Source organism: Lynx rufus, unplaced genomic scaffold (assembly GCF_022079265.1).
Source record: "Lynx rufus isolate CCGP_SWC_20201006 ecotype Redwood Valley unplaced genomic scaffold, mLynRuf1.p SCAF_5, whole genome shotgun sequence".
Taxonomy (NCBI): domain Eukaryota; kingdom Metazoa; phylum Chordata; class Mammalia; order Carnivora; family Felidae; genus Lynx; species Lynx rufus.
The window spans coordinates 113,049,508-113,069,034 of NW_025814867.1; the positions used below are offsets into that span (position 1 = coordinate 113,049,508).

Consider the following 19,527-nt stretch of genomic DNA (forward strand, 5'->3'; position numbering starts at 1 on the left):
TATTACTGTACAAGAATGCAACTGATTTCTGTACATTGATTTTGTATCCCGCGACTTTGCTGAATTCATTTATCAGTTCTAGTAGAATTCTAGTAGAATTCATGTATCAGTTGTAGACTCTTTGGTGGGGTCTGTCAGGTTTTCCATGTATATCACATCATGTGCAAAAAGAGAAAGCTTGACTTCATCTTTGCCAATTTTGATGCCTTTGATTTCTTTTTGTTGTCTGATTGCTGATGCTAGAACTTCCAACACTATGTTAAACAACAGCGGTGAGAGTGGACATCCGTGTCGTGTTCCTGACCTCAGGGGGAAAGCTCTCAGTTTTTCCCCATTGAGGATGATACTAGCTGTGGGCTTTTCATAAATGGCTTTTATGATGTTTCTGTATGATCCTTCTATCTCGACTCTCTCGAGGGTCTTTATTAAGAAAGGATGCTGTATTTTGTCAAATGCTTTTTCTGCATCAATTGACAGGATCATATGGTTCTTATCTTTTCTTTTATTAATGTGATGTATCACGTTGATTGATTTGCCAATGTTGAACCAGCCCTGCAGCCCAGGAATGAATCCCACTTGCTCATGGTAAATAATTCTTTTTATATGCTGTTGAATTCAATTTGCTAGTCTCTTATTGAGCATTTTTGCATCCATATTCATCAGGGATATTGGCCTGTAGTTCTCTTTTTTTGTTGGGTCTCTGTCTGGTTTAGGAATCAAAGTAATGCTGGCTTCGTAGAATGAGTCTGAAAGTTTTCCTTCCCTTTCTATTTTTTGGAAAAGCTTGAGAAGGCTAGGTATTATCTCTGCTTTAAATCTCTGGTAGTACTCCCCAGGGAAGCCATCTGGTCCTGGACTCTTATTTGTTGGGAGATTTTTGATAACTGATTCAATTTCTCGCTGGTTATGGGTGTGTTCAAGTTTTCTATTTCTTCCTGTTTGAGTTTTGGAAGTGTGTGGGTGCTTAGGAATTTGTCCATTTCTTTCAGGTTGTCCAGTCTGTTGGCATATAATTTTTCATAGTATTCCCTGATAAATGTTTGTATTTCTGATGGATTGGTTGTAATAATTCCATTTTCATTCATGATTTTATCTGAGTCATCTCCCTTTTCTTTTTGAGAAGCCTGGCTAGAGGTTTATCAATTTTACTTATTTTTTCAAAAAAACCCAACTCTTGGGTCTCCAGCGCTGCCGCCGCCAGAGTCAGAGCTGGAGCCCGTGCAGGCTGAGCTGCTGAGGCAAGATGGTGGACTATAGCGTGTGGGACCACATCGAGGTGTCTGACGATGAGGACGAGATGCACCCCAAAATCGACACAGCCAGTCTCTTCTGCTGGCGGCACCAGGCCTGGGTGGAGCGCATGGAGCAGTTCCAGAAGGAGGAGGAGGAGCTGGAGAGGGGCTGCCGCCAGTGCAGGCGCAAGGTGGCCGAGTGGCAGTGAAGGCTGAAGAAGCTGGAGGCCGCGGAGGGCGAGGGCAGCGAGGCGGAGCTAGAGCGGCTGCAGGCTGAGGCTCAGCAGCTGCGCAAGGAGGAGCGGAGCTGGGAGCAGAAGCTGGAGGAGATGCGCAAGAAGGAGAAGAGCATGCCCTGGAACGTGGACACACTCAGCAAGGACGGCTTCAGCAAGAGCATGGTCAATACCAAGTCGTCAGAGGAAGTGAGGGAGCAGAAACACAAAACGTTCGTGGAGAAGTACAAGAAACAGATCAAGCACTTTGGCATGCTCCGTCACTGGGACGACAGCCAGAAGTACCTGTCGGACAATGTCCATCTGGTGTGCGAGGAAACCGCTAACTACCTTGTCACCTGGTGCATTGACCTAGAGGTGGAGGAGAAATGTGCACTCATGGAGCAGGTGGCCCACCAGACCGTCATCATGCAGTTCATCCTGGAGCTGGCTAAGAGCCTGAAGGTGGATCCCTGTGCCTGCTTCCGGCAGTTCTTCACCAAGATCAAGACAGCCGACCGCCAGTACATGGAGGGCTTCAACGATGAACTGGAGGCCTTCAAGGAGCGCGTGCGGCGCCGCGCCAAGTTCCGCATGGAGAAGGCCATGAAGGAATAGGAGGAGCAGCAGCGCCGGAAGTGGCTCGGCCAGGGCGGTTTGGACCCCGTGGAGGTCTACGAGTCTCTCCCTGAGGAACTACACAAACGCTTCGACGTGAAAGATGTGCAGATGCTTCAAGACGCCATCAGCAAGATGGACCGCACCGATGCTAAGTACCACATGCAGCCCTGCATCAACTCTGGCCTCTGGGTCCCCAACTCCAAGTCCAGCGAGGCCAAGGAGAGGGAGGAGACAGGCCCTGGGGACCCCTTGCTGGAAGCTGGCCCCAAGCCAGGTGACAAGAAGGATGTAGGTGAGTGACTCGCCCCGGCTGCCGCCTGCCTGCCCGCAGGCCCCTGTGTGCCCCTTTTCAGAAAACAAAAATAGATCCCTCTCCCCAGCTCCTGGCTTCCTCCACTTTCGCTGATCCCGCCCAGCCTGGGTCAGGGAGAGAGCTGCCCCCATCCCACTGCCCCCACCTCAGTGCTCATCCAAGTCTCTGCTTTGAGTCAAGGGACTTCACTGCCTGCAGGCCACCCCCACACCCCACCCATCAGCATTATGCCAAAGGCCTGAGGGTCCAGGGAGGGGTGGAGGTCGTTAGGCTGGTCCGTGGGGTGTGGGGAGGGTCGCCAGCCCAGAGGCCTGCTCCAGTCACTATGGGCTCTGTTTTCACTGTTCATCTGCTCTCGAGTCTTCTATATGGTAAACAGCAATGATCTACCAATAAAGGATTTCAGATGCTCAAAAACAAACAAAAAACCAACTCTTGGTTTCATTGTTCAGCTCTACAGTTTTTTTAGATTCTATATTATTTATTTCTGCTCTGATCTTTATTATTTCTCTTCTTCTGCTGGGTTTGGGGTGTCTTTGCTGTCCTGCTTCTAGTTCCTTTAGGTGTGCTGTTAGAGTTTGTATTTGGGATTTTTCTTGTTTCTTGAGATAGGCCTGGATTGCAATGTATTTTCCTCTCAGGACTGCCTTTTCTGCATCCCAAAGCATTTGGATTGTTGTATTTTCATTTTCATTTGTTTTCATATATTTTTAATTTCTTCTCTAATTGCCTGGTTGACCCATTCATTCTTTAGTAGGGTGTTCTTTAACCTCCATGCTTTTGGAGATTTTCCAGATTTTTTCCTGTGGTTGATTTCAAGTTGTGGTCTGAAGGTGTGCATGGTATGATCTCAATTCTTGTATACTTATCAAGGGCTGTTTTGTGACCCAGTATGTGATCTATCTTGGAGAACGATGGCCAACTAATCTTTGACAAAGCAGGAAAGAATATCCAATGGAAAAAGGACAGTCTCTTTAACAAATGGTGCTGGGAAAACTGGACAGCAACATGCAGAAGAATGAAACTAGACCACCTTCTTACACCATACACAAAAGTAAACTCAAAATGGATGAAGGACCTGAATGTGAGACAGGAAACCATCAAAACCCTGGAGGAGAAAGCAGGAAAAAACCTCTCTGACCTCAGCCACAGCGATTTCTTACTCGACACATCTCCAAAGGCAAGGGAATTAAAAGCAAAAATGAACCATTGGGTTCTCATGAAGATAAAAAGCCTCTGCACTGCAAAGGAAACAATCAACGAAACTAAAAGGCAACCGACGGAATGGGAAAAGATATTTGCAAATGACATATCGGACAAAGGGCTAGTATCCAAAATCTATAAAGAACTCACCAAACTCCACACCCAAAAAGCAAATAATCCAGTGAAGAAATAGGCAGAAGACATGAATAGACATGTCTCTAAGGAAGACATCCAGATGGCCAACAGGCACATGAAAAGATGCCCAATATCACTCCTCATGAGGGAAATACAAGTCAAAACCACACTCAGATACCACCTCACACCAGTCAGAGTGGCTAAAATGAACAAATCAGGAGACTATAGATGCTGGAGAGGATGTGGAGAAACGGGAACCCTCTTGCATTGTTGGTGGGAATGTAAACTGGTGCAGCCACTCTGGAAAACAGTGTGGAGGTTCCTCAAAAAATTAAAAATAGAAATACCCTATGACCCAGCAATAGCACTGCTAGGAATTTGCCCAAGGGGATACAGGAGTGCTGATGCATAGGGGCACTTGCACCCCAATGTTTATAGCAGCACTTTCAACAATAGCCGTATTATGGAAAGAGACTAAATCTCCATCAACTGATGAATGGATAAAGAAGATGTGGTTTATATATACAATGAAATACTACTTGGCAGTGAGAAAGAATGTAATCTGGATATTTGTAGCAACATGGATGGAAGTGGAGAGTATTATGCTAAGTGAAATAAGTGAGGCAGAGAAAGACAGATACCATATGTTTTCACTCATATGTGGATCCTGAGAAACTTAACAGAAGACCATGGGGGAGGGGAAGGAAAAAAATAAGTTAGAGAGGGAGAGCGCCAAACCATAGGAGACTCTTGAATACTGAGAACAAACTGAGGATTGATGGGGAGTGGGAGGGCGGGGAGGGTGGGTGATGGTCATTGTGGAAAGCTCCTGTTGGGAGGAGCACTGGGGGTTGTATGGAAACCAATTGGACAATAAATTTCATATTAAAGAAAAAAAATATATATATATGTAAAGAAGGCATTTGAACTTGGCCTGACTAGTATTAGAGGGACGACTGTGGGATTTAAGGAAAAGTAGTAACAATATGAAACTGGATTTGGGGACATACAATTGGGCTATAACTGGTTTCTGGTCAACAATGGAAAAGTAAGATGTTACTGGAATGGTGCTACTTAGGAGACAGAATTTCTTCAACCGGAAGAACTGGCTCAAGGGAAAAGGAGAATTGATGAATCCAAGATATCTTAAAAAATGAACAAAGAGATTCTGAGGAGTTATTAGGTAAATACTTGAAACAGATCTACCACTGAATTGCATAATTTAAAATGGCTACAGAGGTAACGTGTATTTTGTGAATATTTTATAATTAAAAAATGGAGGAATTATGTTTTAGTCTTGAGAATCACATATGGTTCATTTATATCTGAGAAAAATCTAGTATATTGCTGTAGCTCAAAGAACACAAGATTTGTTTTTTTATTTTATTATTATTTTTTAAAGTTTCTTTATTTGAGAGAGTGGGAGAGGGGCAGAGAGAGAGAATCCCAAGCAGGCTCCTCACTGTCAGTGGGGAGCCTGATGTGGGGCTTGAACTCATGAACTGTGAGAATAGGACCTAAGCCAAAATCAAGAGTCAGATGCTTAACTGACTGAACCACCCAGGTACCCCTAGATTTGATTTAAATTTATTAAAGTTGATTTAATTTAAAAAATCAAAAAGAATTGACTCTCTCTCTGCCACTCCCTACTCACTCACTCTCTCTCTCTCTCTCAAAATAAACTTTAAAAAAGGGAGGGGAGGGTACATTTGTAGCTCAGGTGGTTAAGCATCCAACTCTTGACTTTGGCTCAGGTCATGATCTCATGGTTGGGTTTGTGAGTTTGAACCCTACATGGGGCTCTGTGGTGACTGCGCAGGGCCTGATTGGGATTCTCTCTCTTCCTCTCTTTCTGCCCCTCCCCTGCTCACTTGCACTCTCTCTCTCTCTATAAAAAAAAAAAAAAAGAAAGAAAAAAAAAGAAAAAGAAAAAACAAAAGAAAAGACTAAAGCAATCCTGGGTCTAATATTTGGTGTGGGATCTTTGGAACACTAACTCTGAAATCAGGAGTACTCATCTGTGAAACAAGGTTGATTTGATAATTTCAACAAAATATATATATTTTTTAAATTTAGGAGTACTATATCTAATCTGGACAGAAACAAAGTTTTTTAAATAGCATTCTATTATACTATCCAATAAACATACAAGCATTCAAAATATTTAGGAAATAGTCTAAGTTATCAGTGAGAAAATAAAATGACCACAATGCTCCCCAAAATTGGCTCACTAGCATTTCATTTCTCTGTATTACACAATGGTTCATAATACAAGCTAGGAAAAATTACTATAGGCTAATTAGCAGTTGACCAATGACTAAAAGAATGTTTTTAATTCACTGTGAATACAAAATAAACAAGTCAAATCCCTGTGAATTTAAAGCAAATTTAGTTATTGAACGACAGTAGAAAGCACTCAACAAGCATACTTACCAACCCCGAAGAACTTTAAAAGAACATGGCCTGAATGAAGTCAAATCAGAGATTTCTTCTGTAAAATCTACACATTCACCCTGGAACCCTGGTTTACTGAATGCTTTGAGCTAGGAGAACAATAACACAACAATTTAATAGGACACAACTGTTTGACATTATCACAAAAGCAAATGAAAACCTTTTATTTCCTATATTTATTTAAAAAATTCAGCAAAATATGAGACAGAATTTTATCTATTACCAATGAATCGAGGTTAAGGGTGATCTGCTCTTTAAACTCCCATTGTTTGTTTCCTTACCCATTTCCATCAATGTCACCATTTATTTACTATTTTCATCCATCTTTTGCATCAGATTCTGGGCACAGGGTTCCAGAAAAAAATTCTACCTGTAAGATTAAATCAGAATCCTTCCTCCACTAAAATGTGGTCCCTGTCTATTGTGTCAAACAATCATTATCCCTTGTGGTGAGACGACATGCATAAAATAAGAAGCGATGTAGTGTTAAATACGAAGGCAGTTTCAGCTAGTATGAGGGGTGGTTAGTATTAAGTCTTTTCTCTTCCCAAGTCTTGCTGATCCAGTTAATAAAAGGCTGAAGCATGAAGGCATGCCCCTACGTGGGCCTGACAACACAGGATCAGATGGCAGAGAAAATAATGACAACAAGATTTCTGGAAGATATACGGTGAACAAAGAAAGACATCCATGTCTTGTATTTTAGCTAAGAGACTTCTGCTTACTGTTAAGAATATCTTAAATGTACAGCTTACTGTTTAATATATAAACACATTTCTACCTCAGTCCTTTTTGTCAAGAAAAATCCATGAAATCTCCAAGTTATTCCCTTCAGACCAGAAATACAATAATCTGCAACTCTAGTGACCTTGAATCTATATAATAGGAAAGAAAAAGTTAATGAGCCCTATAAATATTTCAAAATACATGGGAGCCTTGAAATAACACAGCCCACAGGTTCACCCTGCACTGACAGGCCCGCATTGTAGCTAAAAATGCATCATAATGAGCGCTGGGCAGCATTGTCCTTTTTCCTGCTCACGCTGTATCAAGAACAACGCTTCTTTGAGCACTTGATGTTTGCCTCCTTCATCTTCCCAAGAGCCCTCTTAGAGGCTGATGGCCTCTGAGTTCTGTGCAACTGTGTCTTGACTGTCTTCTTCTGCTCTGACATCAAAGACCAGAGAAAACCAGGGAGGTGGGGGAACGGATTCCCCTGGACCATCCGTGGCTTGCACAACATAACTTCCTATCGTGAAACCAGTCTGCATTTGGAGCATTAAAACACCAGCCAGTCCCTGCCTTAAGGAAGTTTCTATCATGATCCTTCTAGTGGATACAGAGGGTAGTAAGAAAAATGAAGTCCAGAACGAGACAGACCCGTGCAACAATTTCTCATGTAAGCACAATTTTGTGTGTCCGGGGAAACTGCCGGTAATTTCCTTGATAAGAACACACATTTTGGTTAGTTTATACGCTACATGTTTTAACTTAAAGGCTTATAAAAACATTAGATTGAGAAGTATAACACAATTTAACTTCCAAAAATGTATAGTAATTTTTTCTATATGCAAGTATTGTCTTAATTCATGATAAGAGTTGGAAAAGCCACATGCAAACAGAGGTCACAGCTGTCTTGTTCACTGTGCAAATACCTGGTTTTTATACTGCTGAGCTTAAGATTTATACTTCAGTTTATCACCATGAAGCCATGAAATCCCAGACAAGTGACAGTGCAAGCTAAACATATTTCAGATGGTCTATGTTGTAGCCAACTCTAGTGTTTAATCTGTCTTCATAAGCAGAAGCATTAATTAAAATACACATAGACACACACACTTGCCATCAAGTACCTTTTTGATTCCATGGGTTAGAATGTTCTTTGCCCAAACAAACAAACAAAAAAAAAGCCGGCTTAATGCCAATCTGAGCTTATTTTATTTTTACTCTCAAAATAAGATGTCGTATGGTTCACCCAAAATTTGTCCAGCCCCAGAAAAGTAATGCCTCACTCTGATGACCTTATGAATGCCTCAACAGAACATTCTCATGATAATGTTCTGAGATTGGTCCATACAGAAACCAATTCTGTGATTATTAATTATAATTAAATTGTGGTTTCTACTCTTAGTGAAATTAAATAACAGGACCTTGGTAAAATTAAGTCCTGGGAAAAGCCAGGTGGATAAATCACTATTTTGGTTTCCTTTCCAGATAAATGGAGAATGTACAAAGTAACTCAGGATGCTTAGAATCAAGGCAAAAATATACACAAGAGATGAGTTTATTTCAAACTAAACCTGTGCCATTTAGGTATGGCTCAATTCCTACCAGCCTCCCAAATGGAACTGTATGGATGCAAAAAAAAAAAAAAAAAAAAAAGACTGCATACCACAGTTTTGCAGTGCAAACTGCCTTTTCACACACATTATCATACCTCTTTAGAACTACTCTATCAGACAGAAACTATCACTACTTTATGATGAACTTTTTGCAGAAATATTTTTATTATGTACTTTTCATTTGTGATATATGTGAATAAATGTAATAGGTCTTTAATATGACAAACTAAGAACTCAAAATTTTAATTATTGACCAAACACATAAGTTGTGCTCAATTTATTTCACACTATCAGAATAATTTTTTCATTGTAACTTCATTTATTCCAATGCTAAAACAATTTTTATGAGAAACTTTCTATCCTACCTAAATAAGACCTTGTGCAGCCTTTTGGACCTCCTTTACACAAACATGTTCATTATTAAACAAAGAACAGTCTTGTTTCTATTTGTTTCTATTCTACTATTACATCACACTGTCTCCTACTGTCCTGTTTTGTACTCCTCACATCAAATGTTTACTACACAATAATTTTATTTCCCTGATTACTCATAAAGGGTTTTCTTTACTTAGATAACTAGCTCTTCCTGAGTATTTCTGGTCTTTGGATTCTGTAAAAATGATCTGGTTGTAGCACCATGAAGAAGTGTTTTCCTCTGGTACCCTTGAATCTTACTAGCCTAAAGCTGTCACTTTCCTGTCCCCCATACAGGATAACAGTAACCCCAACTGTTAAAGATGCTGTGATCACTCTAAAATTCAATGTGGCAAAACTATCCAATACAAGAAAATATCTAGAGTTGCTTTTTCTCAGATAGAATCATATATAAAATGGAACAGAGGCTCAAAATTTAAAGAAATCAAAACTTCTAATAATATTTGCAAATGCACTTGAAAAAGATTCTAGGAAGAAAAAAAGGTCCTCAGTTGTATCAAAGGGAATAACTGTTTAGAATTTCTAGAGAATGGTGCCTGACTATACCTCTTTGAAAGCTAAACTCACTTTTATAAGATTTAATCTAGTGAGATGTCTGATGTTCTGCTAAGACAAAGAGGTGATGAAATTATGAACATAATTCATATTCTGTTTTTATTTGGGGAAAAAATGAAAAAATTAAATGCCAGTGGTATTATGAAGAACTATATAATGATGCTGTATATTTTGAGTTGGCAATTAGACTTAGTGATTGATCTTCAGCTATAGGTAAAATAATAATCTTCTGCATTAAAGGAAGTGTTCTGGGTCTCAAATAAAACAGATCTCATCATAATATGGTAACACATCAGAACTAATATATTTATTAGAGGAACATTCATGATGTGTATTTATCTCTGTATACATACATATTCTGGCGTTTCCCTTCTTAGGTTGCTTGAGGTTCCCTTTAAAATCACCAGCACAAAAAAAGAAAAAAAAAATTCTTCTTTGACTTCAACTCTGAGATGTCATTTCCTTATTCCTCAGCGAAAATAACATCTGAAATAGTCAATATGACTATCACAGCTATTTGTGAAGAAGAAAATACTTTCTAGTTACTGAATGGAACCAGAGTGTCAGCCAAGATCCTTTCCCCTAAGTAAAAACAAGCAAAACATTCTGAAAATGCGGTCCAATAGAAATAATAAGAGCTTTGATACTGGGTAAACTAAGAAGGCTTTGTCTTCTTCACGTTACTAAATACTCAGCTATCATATACCTGTCAGAAACACTTATTTCACAAGGCTATGGCTGAGCCATATCCAGAAATATGAAGTGGGGCTCATTTCACTGGGCGTTTCCTGCTGCTTCCTTTCTCTTCAAGTTGGACTGGAAATACTATAAAGAAAATCCTCGGAGCAATCTGCTCCAAACAAGGAAGTCCATAAAAAAGAACAGGAATGTAGGAGGGAAAAACAGCACTTAAAAGAATGTGACTTTTATCTGCACTTAAAAACTTAGAAAATGTGCAGTTTGGAATTATCTCTGTTTAACTCTTTAACTACTCATGTTGATTCCTGTACAAGTGCTTTAAAAGTCTGCTGTTGGAGTTTTCAAAGATTCAAAATACAAATCTGGCAGGAAGTGTCTCTGAATCAACAACTCAATTATATTCAAAAAGGAAATGTTCCCAATAGGACTTGAACTAATCAGAAAATAAGAAAACCTGAAAACATACTGTTAACAGAAACATGGTTACAACGAAGTTGACCTGAAGTACATAAACACTAGCATGAAAAACATACACACTCAGAGAAAAAGATTTAGCTTCATTTAAAGCCAGCAAATGTCCAGTATTTAAGCTTAATCACTCAATTGGCTTCTTTTCCCAAATCTGTTATTTAAAGTGAGACAGAGGAAGGAAGCAATGTCTCTTATCCCCTCTCCCTTCTATGGATGTACTGATTATACCACAGGTCTTACTCTGATGTAAAATCCTGAAAATGTGGTTTGAGTGGAGTCAGATACTAAAAAATGCCTATTTTGTTATTTCTAGCTGTGTGAAATGACACTTAAATTTCAAATCTTGGCTTTCTCATCAATAACTGGGATTAATTTTGACCTTACAGAGTTATCACAAGCACAAATTAAGCATAATTTGTAGCCCTCAATGGATCATAAACAAACGTTAGGCTCCAGAGTATTGTTCAATCCTTCAATCCATGAACACACTAGAAATAAACAAGCAGGGCTGCAACTTTGCTAGCACTTTTAGGAAATATGTGATTTAGGTATTAGAAATACATTTACATAATAAGCATGCCAAGACAGCCACTTTTCCACGTTAAGTTTGCTCCTCCAAACACAGGATAACATACTGTGCTGAATAAGAATGTGACACTGAATGGGGGCACCTAGGTGGTTCAGTTGGTTAAAGCATCAGACTCTAGATTTCGGGTCAGATCATGATCTCATGGTTTGTGAGATCCAGCCCTGTGTCAGGCTCTGTGCTGGCAGTGCCAGGGCCTGCTTGGGATTTCTCTCCCCCTCAATCTCTGCCCTTCCCTCATTTGACCATGTGTACATGCACACTCTCTCAAAATAAATATATAAACTTAAAAAAATATATATGACATTGAAAAATGAACGGGCAATAGGAAAAGAGTGGCAGAGATTCAAAATGACCCCAAAGAGGTCAGAGTTAAAGCTCTATGAGGAGAAACCAAAAGGAAATATGGTAAGTCCAGGCCAATGCAACCAGTAACGAAGAGGGACACTCTTCTGCCTGTGGGTACCAAGTACGATATAAACTGTCCTGTCATATAGACATAAGAAATTTATCTGAGGGAAACAAAGAATTGAGATATTGAGACAAAGGGCACAAATGTTTTTAGTAAATAAAAAAATTTTCAAACATACCAAATGGGGAGGCTCATTTATTCCAAGTGGTTCCTGAAACATATATTAAAACATTTTAAAAATTGTAATCATATAATCTTACTTATCTTTTCGAAAGTTTGAAAATACCATTTGAAAAATGAAAAAAAAAGTAATTTACTAGATTTCTTGAACTAGTTATGACCTTCAAATCACTGAATTATCTTGATTTTAGTACTCATTACTAATTCCTTTTGAGTAATGTAGCTGGGAAAAAATATGTGCCTCAATGTCCATCAAACAGAGTCTGAGCTTCCTGTCATTACCTTTCCCACCACTATTTCATGGGCACCCTTCTTGTTCTGTGTTGTTATACACAGAACACTCTCCTAACCACACTCTTTCCTAACTTCATGATTTTGTACATGAGATTATTCCCTTTGAGGACTGCTTTTTCTGCCCCACGTCATCGTGTGACTAAACTGCTTTTAACCCTAAAGATATCACTCAACACAACCTCTTCTTGAGAAGAGGCCTGCTGCCCAACTCCCAGGCTCTGAGTGCTCCTTCACAGGTTCCCCCGCACTGCCTACACACCTCAGCTCCTCACTCATCACACTACAATCAGTCATCTATATATCCATCTCCTCAAAGAGACTGAGACCCATCAGGGCGATCCTATTCATCTTTTATCTCCAGTGATCAGTAGTGTCTGGCATATGAAGCACCAAATAAACACTGTTAAATGAATGAAGTGATCAAATTACAGGCATCTCATTGATGTGTTGATACCACCTACTATCAGCTCCCTAAAGAATCTAAAGCAATTAATATGCTATTTCGTTTTCTCTGTATATTCACATAACATAATCCAGCAGTTTCACGTTTAAAAAGCCTGTTCTACGTGTTTAGCTGTACACTGTTACATGCTCTAGAATTGGTTATGGTCATAGCTGACTCACCAGTTGGATAGGTCGTATGGACATGATTATATTATTTGATCCTCCCCAGTCAAAAAAGCATTTGTATTTTCCTTTCTCTAAAATGTACTGTTCTCCACAAAAGAACTTCTGCTGGTAGGCAACCCATCTAGCAGGAAAAAAAAAGAAAAAGAACAGAGACGATACAGAATCGAGCAAACAAACCAACAATTTTAAAACCAAAGAACCTCTCAAAGTTCTCAGAATGGGAGAAAACTTACACGCCACTTTTAACGTGAATGGATCTGGTTTCACTGCCAAAGCCGATTTCTTCCAAGTCACAAATTTCCTGATTTGTAATGTCAATAAACTTCCCACTTTCTAGGTCAGATTCAAATAGTGTGATAGAGGATTCTATAAAATTCTAAAAAGAGGAAGAAGAAAGTTAAAGAGAGCATAAGGATTTTGTTCTATAGATTGTTCTACCTTTGCACAATTTTCATAATTGAGATTTCACACACATAACTCCAGGAAGAATTTTAAATGTGACTGGAAACAATTTTGATAGTTATTACTTTTAAAGCTTAAAGAAAAAATAAATCCCAATTTACTTTAATCAGGAAATCAACATTGTATATAAGTGGAAATTAATCAAGAGTTGGTAAATGGCTGGGACTTACAGGCTATTATATGTTACACTACTTATAAAGGAAACCAAAGTTTCACTTGTGCCTCAAAAGTGAAGCCACGACATGGAGCCAAGAGTAAATACAAAATGTACAGTGGACATTTTGTGGGAGAGGATTTTATAAGCTTAAATGTAAAAGAAAAAATGAAATTTCCTTGACCATAGGTTAAAAAATTAAAATGAGAGGAAAATTTTGAAGTTTTTATAGATAATATATTTACAACAAAAATATCAGAAAAAATTTAAGATCCAAGTTGATAAATCCACGAAGGACACAGACAATTCACAAAAAAGATTGGCATTAAAAACAAATATGCAAAAGTCCAATTTCACCAGTAAAAATTAAGAAATTCAAATTAAAATCCTTAGATACAATTTTCATTTTTTAAAATAAGGAGGTTGTAAAAATCCAGTTTTATCTGGAAATATTCCTGGTAAAAAAATAAATTGGATGGGGGCACCTGGGTGGCTCACTTGGTTACACATCTGACTTTGGCCCTGGTCATAATCTTGTTGTTCTTGAGGTCAAGCCCCACGTTGGGCTCTGTGCTGACAACTCAGAGCCTGGAGCCTGCTTCTGATTCTGTGACTCCCTCTCTCTGCCCCTTACCTGCTTGTGCTGTTTCTCAAAAAATGAATAAATGTAAAAAATATATATACATATAAATTGGATAGCAATTTTAGAAATTTATTTATTTATTTATTTATTTATTTATTTATTTATTTATTTATTTATTTATGGAGCCTCTGGCACTTAATACTAAAAGAAACTATTTTCTGTAATATTTTTATTTATTAATTTATATATATAATTTATTGTCAAATTGGTTTCCATACAACACCCAGTGCTCATCCCAACAGGTGCCCTACTCAATGCCCATCACCCACTTTCCCCTCTCCCCCACCCCCCATCAACCCTCAGTTTGTTCTCAGTATTCAAGTGTCTCTTATCATTTGCCTCCTTCCCTCTGTAACTTCTTTTCCCCTCTTCCCTTCCCCCCCCGCCCTCTATTAAGTTTCTCAGGATCTACATAAGAGTGAAACAAATGGTATTTGTCTTTCTCTGCCTCACTTATTTCACTTAGCATAATACTCTCCACTTCCAACCACATTGCTACAAAAAGCCAGATTTCATTCTTTCTCATTGCCAAGTAGTATTCCATTGTATATACAAACCACATCTTCTTTATCCATTCATCAGTTGATGGACATTTAGGCTCTTTCCATAATTTGGCTATTGTTGAAAGTGCTGCTATAAACATTGGGGTGCAAGTGCCCCTATGCATCAGCACTCCTGTATCCCTTGGGCAAATTCCTAGCAGTGCTATTGCTGGGTCATAGGGTATTTCTATTTTTAATTTTTTGAGGAACCTCCACACTGTTTTCCAGAGTGGCTGCACCAGTTTACATTCCCACCAACAGTGCAAGAGGGTTCCCATTTCTCCATGTCCTCGCCAGCACCTATAGTCTCCTGATTTGTTCATTTTAGCCACTCTGACTGGCGTGAGGTGGTATCTAAGTGTGGTTTTGATTTATATTTCCCTCATGAGGAGTGATGTTGGGCTTCTTTTCAATGTGCCTGTTGGCCATCTGGATGTCTTCTTTAGAGAAGTGTCTATTCATGTTTTCTGCCCATTTCTTTACTGGATTATTTGTTTTTCAGGTGTGGAGTTTGGTAAGCTCTTTATAGATTTTGGATACTAGCCCTTTGTCTGATACGTCATTTGCAAATATCTTTTGCCAATCCATTGGTTGCCTTTTATTTTGTTGACTGTTTCCTTTGCTGTGCAGAAGCTTTTTATCTTGATGAGGTCCCAAGAGTTCATCTTTGCTTTTAATTCCCTTGCCTTTGGAGATGTGTCGAGTAAGAAATCGCTGCGGCTGAGGTCAGAGAGGTTTTTTCCTGCTTTCTCCTCTAGGGTTTTGATGGTTTCCTGTCTCACATTCAGGTCCTTTATCCATTTTGAGTTTATTTTTGCGAATGGTGTGAGAAAGTGGTCTAGATTTAACCTTTTGCATGTTGCTGTCCAGTTCTCCCAGCAACATTTGTTGAAGAGACTGTCTTTTTTCCACTGGATATTCTTTCCTGCTTTGTCAAAGATGAGTTGGCCATACGTTTGTGGGTCTAGTTCTGGGGTTTCTATTCTATTCCATTGGTCTATGTGTCTGTTTTTGTGCCAATACCATGCTGTCTTGATTATTACAGCTTTCTAGTAGAAGCTAAAGTGTGGGGTTGTGATGCCTCCCGCTTTGGTCTTCTTCTTCAATATTACTTTGGCTATTCGGGGTCTTTTGTGGTTCCATACAAATTTTAGGATTGCTTGTTCTAGCTTCGAGAAGAATGCTGGTGCAATTTTGATTGGGATTGCATTAAATGTGTAGATTGCTTTGGGAAGTATTAACATTTTAACAATACTTATCCTTCCAATCCATGAGCATGGAATGTTTTTCCATTTTTTTGTATCTTCTTCAATTTCCTTCATAAGCTTTCTATAGTTTTTAGCATACAGATCTTTTACATCTTTGGTTAGGTTTATTCCGAGATCTTTTATGATCCTTGGTGCAATTGTGAATGGGATCAGTTCCTTTATTTGTCTTTCTGTTGCTTCATTATTAGTTTATAAGAATGCAACTGATTTCTGTACATTAATTTTGTATCCTGCGATTTTATTGAATTCATGTATCAGCTCTAGCAGACTTTTGGGGGAGTCTGTCGGGTTTTCCATGTATAGTATCATGTCATCTGCGAAAAGGGAAAGCTTGACTTCATCTTTGCCAATTTTGATGCCTTTGATTTCTTTTTGTTGTCTGATTGCTGATGCTAGAACTTCCAACACTATGTTAAACAACAGCGGTGAGAGTGGACATCCGTGTCGTGTTCCTGACCTCAGGGGGAAAGCTCTCAGTTTTTCCCCATTGAGGATCATAATTAGCTGTGGGCTTTTCATAAATGGCTTTTATGAATAAAGACCCTCGAGGGTCTTTATTAGGAAAGGATGCTGTATTTTGTCAAATGCTTTCTGCATCAATTGACAGGATCATATGGTTCTTATCTTTTCTTTTATTAATGTGATGTATCACATTGATTGATTTGCCAATGTTGAACCAGCCCTGCAGCCCAGGAATGAATCCCACTTGATCATGGTAAATAATTCTCTTTATATCCTATTGAATTCAATATGCTAGTATCTTATTGAAAATTTTTGCATCCACATTCATCAGGGATATTGGCCTGTAGTGCTCTTTTATTGTTGGGTCTCTGTCTGGTTTGGGAATCAAAGTAATGCTGGCTTCATAGAATGAGTCTGGAAGTTTTCCTTCCCTTTCTATTTTTTGGAACAGCTTGAGAAGGATAGGCATTATCTCTGCTTTAAATGTCTGGTAGTATTCCCCAGGGAAGCCATCTAGTCCTGGACTCTTATTTGTTGGGAGATTTTTGATAACTGATTCAATTTCTCGCTGGTTATGGGTGTGTTCAAGTTTTCTATTTCTTCCTGTTTGAGTTTTGGAAGTGTGTGGGTGTTTAGGAATTTGTCCATCTCTTTCAGGTTGTCCAGTCTGTTGGCATATAATTTTTCATAGTATTCCCTGATAATTGCTTGTATTTCTGATGGATTGGTTGTAATAATTCCATTTTCATTCATGATTTTATCTATTTGGGTCCTCTCCCTTTTCTTTTTGAGAAGACTGGCTAGAGGTTTATCAATTTTATTTTTTCAAGAATCCAACTGTTGATTTCACTTATCTGCTCTGTTTTTTTTGATTCTATATTATTTCTGCTGTGATCTTTATTATTTCTCTTCTTCTGCTGGGTTTGGGGTGTCTTTGTTGTTCCGCTTCTAGTTCCTTTAGGTGTGCTGTTAGATTTTGTATTTGGGATTTTTCTTGTTTCTTGAGATAGGCCTGGATTGCAGTGTATTTTCCTCTCAGAAATGCCTTCTCTGCATCCCAAAGCATTTGGATTTTTGTATTTTCATTCACGTCCATCTGATCCAATGTATCATTTGGGGCCCTTGTTTCTTTACTGATTCTCTGTCTAGACGATCTATCCATTGCTGTAAGTGGAGTATTAAAGTCCCCTGCAATTGCCACATTCTTATCAATAAGGTTGCTTATGTTTGTGATTGTTTTATATTTTGGTGGTACCGAATTCGGTGCATAGACATTTATAACTGTTAGCTTTTCCTGATGGATAGACCCCATAGTTTTTATATAATGCCCTTCTTCATCTCTTGTTACAGCCTTTAAATTAATGTCTAGGTTGTCTGATACAAGTATGGTTACTCCAGCTTTCTTTTAACTTCTAGTAGCATGACAGATAGTTCTCCACCCCCTCACTTTCAATCTGAAGGTGTCCTCTGGTCTAAAATGAGTCTCTTGTAGACAGAAAATAGATGGGTCTTGTTTTTTATACATTCTGATACCCTATGTCTTTTGGTTGGAGCATTTAGTCCTTTTACATTCAGTGTTATTATTGAAAGATATGGGTTTAGAGTCATTGTGATATCTGTAGGTTTCATGCTTGTAGTGGTGTCTCTGGTACTTTGTGGTCCTTGCAACATTTCGCTCACAGAATCCCCCTTAGGATCTCTTGTAAGGCTAGTCTAGTGGTGATGAATTCCTTCAGTTTTTGTTTGTTTGGGAAAACCTTTATCTGTCCTTCTATTCTGTCCTTCTATTCTGAATGACAGACTTGCTGGGTAAAGGATTCTTGGTTGCATTTTTTTTTCTGTTCATCACATTGAAGATTTCCTGCCATTCCTTTCTGCCCTACCAAGTTTCAGTAAATAGGTCTGCTACTATCCTCATGTGTCTACCTTTGTATGTTAGGCCCTTTTATGCCTAGCTGCTTTCAGAATTCTCTCTTTATCCTTGTATTTTGCCAGTTTCACTATGATATATCGTGCAGAAGATCAAGTTACGTCTGAAGGGAGTTCTTTGTACCTCTTGGATTTCAATGCCTGTTTCCTTTCCCAGATCAGTGAAGTTCTCAGCTATGATTTGTTCAAGTATACCTTCAGCCCCCTTCTCTCTCTCTACTTCCGGAATTCCTATGATACGGATATTGTTCCATTTGATTGCATCACTTAGTTCTCTCGAATTCTAATTCTCCCCTCATACTCCTGGATTTTTTAATCTTTTTCTCAGCTTCCTCTTTTTCCATAATTTTATCTTTTACTTCACCTATTCTCCCCTCTGCCTCTTCAATCCACGCTGTGGCCGCTTCCATTTTATTTTCCATCTCATTTATAACATTTTTTAATTCATCATGACTATTTTTTAGTCCCTTGATCTCTGTAGCAATAGATTCTCTGCTGTCTCTATGCTTTTTTCAACCCAGCAATTAATGTTATGACTATTATTCTAAATTCTTGTTCAGTTATATTGGTTAAATAGGTTTTGATCAATTCGTTAGCTGTTGCTACTTCTTGGGATTTGTTTTGAGGAGAATTCTTGCGTTTCATCATTTTGGCTAGTTTTCTGTCCCTTATGCATTTTAAAAGCTTGTTGTGGTCTTTGCACCTGCGAGCACTGCTATATTAAAAGAGGGTCATACACTGTCCAGGGCCTGTCCCTTCAGGAGTTGTTTTTTCGGAGATTGTTACTTGCTCTCTGTTGTTGTGTTTGGTTATTTTATTACCCTACTCATAGTGATATTTTCGATCCTCCACTAGGTGTGCTTTGATTTGTTCCTTGGAGTAGCCCTATCTTCTTTCAAGCTTCCCCATTTTCTTCCTACTAGATTCAGTCTCTTTTCCTCCTAGGCTCTGGTGTTCATAGTCTTTTGGCTTCTGCACTTCTTTGTTGGCAAGTCACGGGAAATACGGATCCTCCTACTTCTCTGCCATGTTGGCTGAGACCCTAAAAACCTTGGTGAAGAAAACCACGATATAATGATGGCATGCCCGGAAGTTGAAAATAATTTACAAATACATTTTAAAAGAGTGATATTGTTTAACTCTCTGGTATTTTTGGTAAAATTCTTTTTTTTAGCTAGCAAAAGTTTCCTAAAACTAAATGATGGGGAATTTATATTCAAAGATGAATTTTTTTTTGTAATACCAAGAAGTTGTAAATAGTGCAAATACCCAAACGATGCATAAGCATAA

At 38.7% G+C, this 19,527-nt stretch overlaps 2 protein-coding genes across 2 annotated transcripts in view; one reads left to right on the forward strand and one right to left on the reverse strand.

Moving 5' to 3' along the window:
- CRYBG3 (crystallin beta-gamma domain containing 3) overlaps nt 1-19,527 on the reverse strand; it is a 129,674-nt gene that overhangs the window by 26,734 nt on the left and 83,413 nt on the right. The window contains exons 13-16 of the mRNA XM_047099826.1: nt 13,011-13,153; nt 12,772-12,898; nt 11,852-11,884; nt 6,153-6,262 (exon numbers count right to left, since the gene is read on the reverse strand). Of these exons, the coding sequence (XP_046955782.1) occupies nt 6,153-6,262; nt 11,852-11,884; nt 12,772-12,898; nt 13,011-13,153 (413 nt within the window). The remainder of the gene's footprint in view (nt 1-6,152; nt 6,263-11,851; nt 11,885-12,771; nt 12,899-13,010; nt 13,154-19,527) is intronic.
- LOC124526507 (hsp90 co-chaperone Cdc37-like) lies at nt 1,210-2,368 on the forward strand. The gene is given in 1 exon segment (XM_047099523.1): nt 1,210-2,368. A coding segment is annotated over 1 exon segment (1,125 nt). The 5' UTR covers nt 1,210-1,243.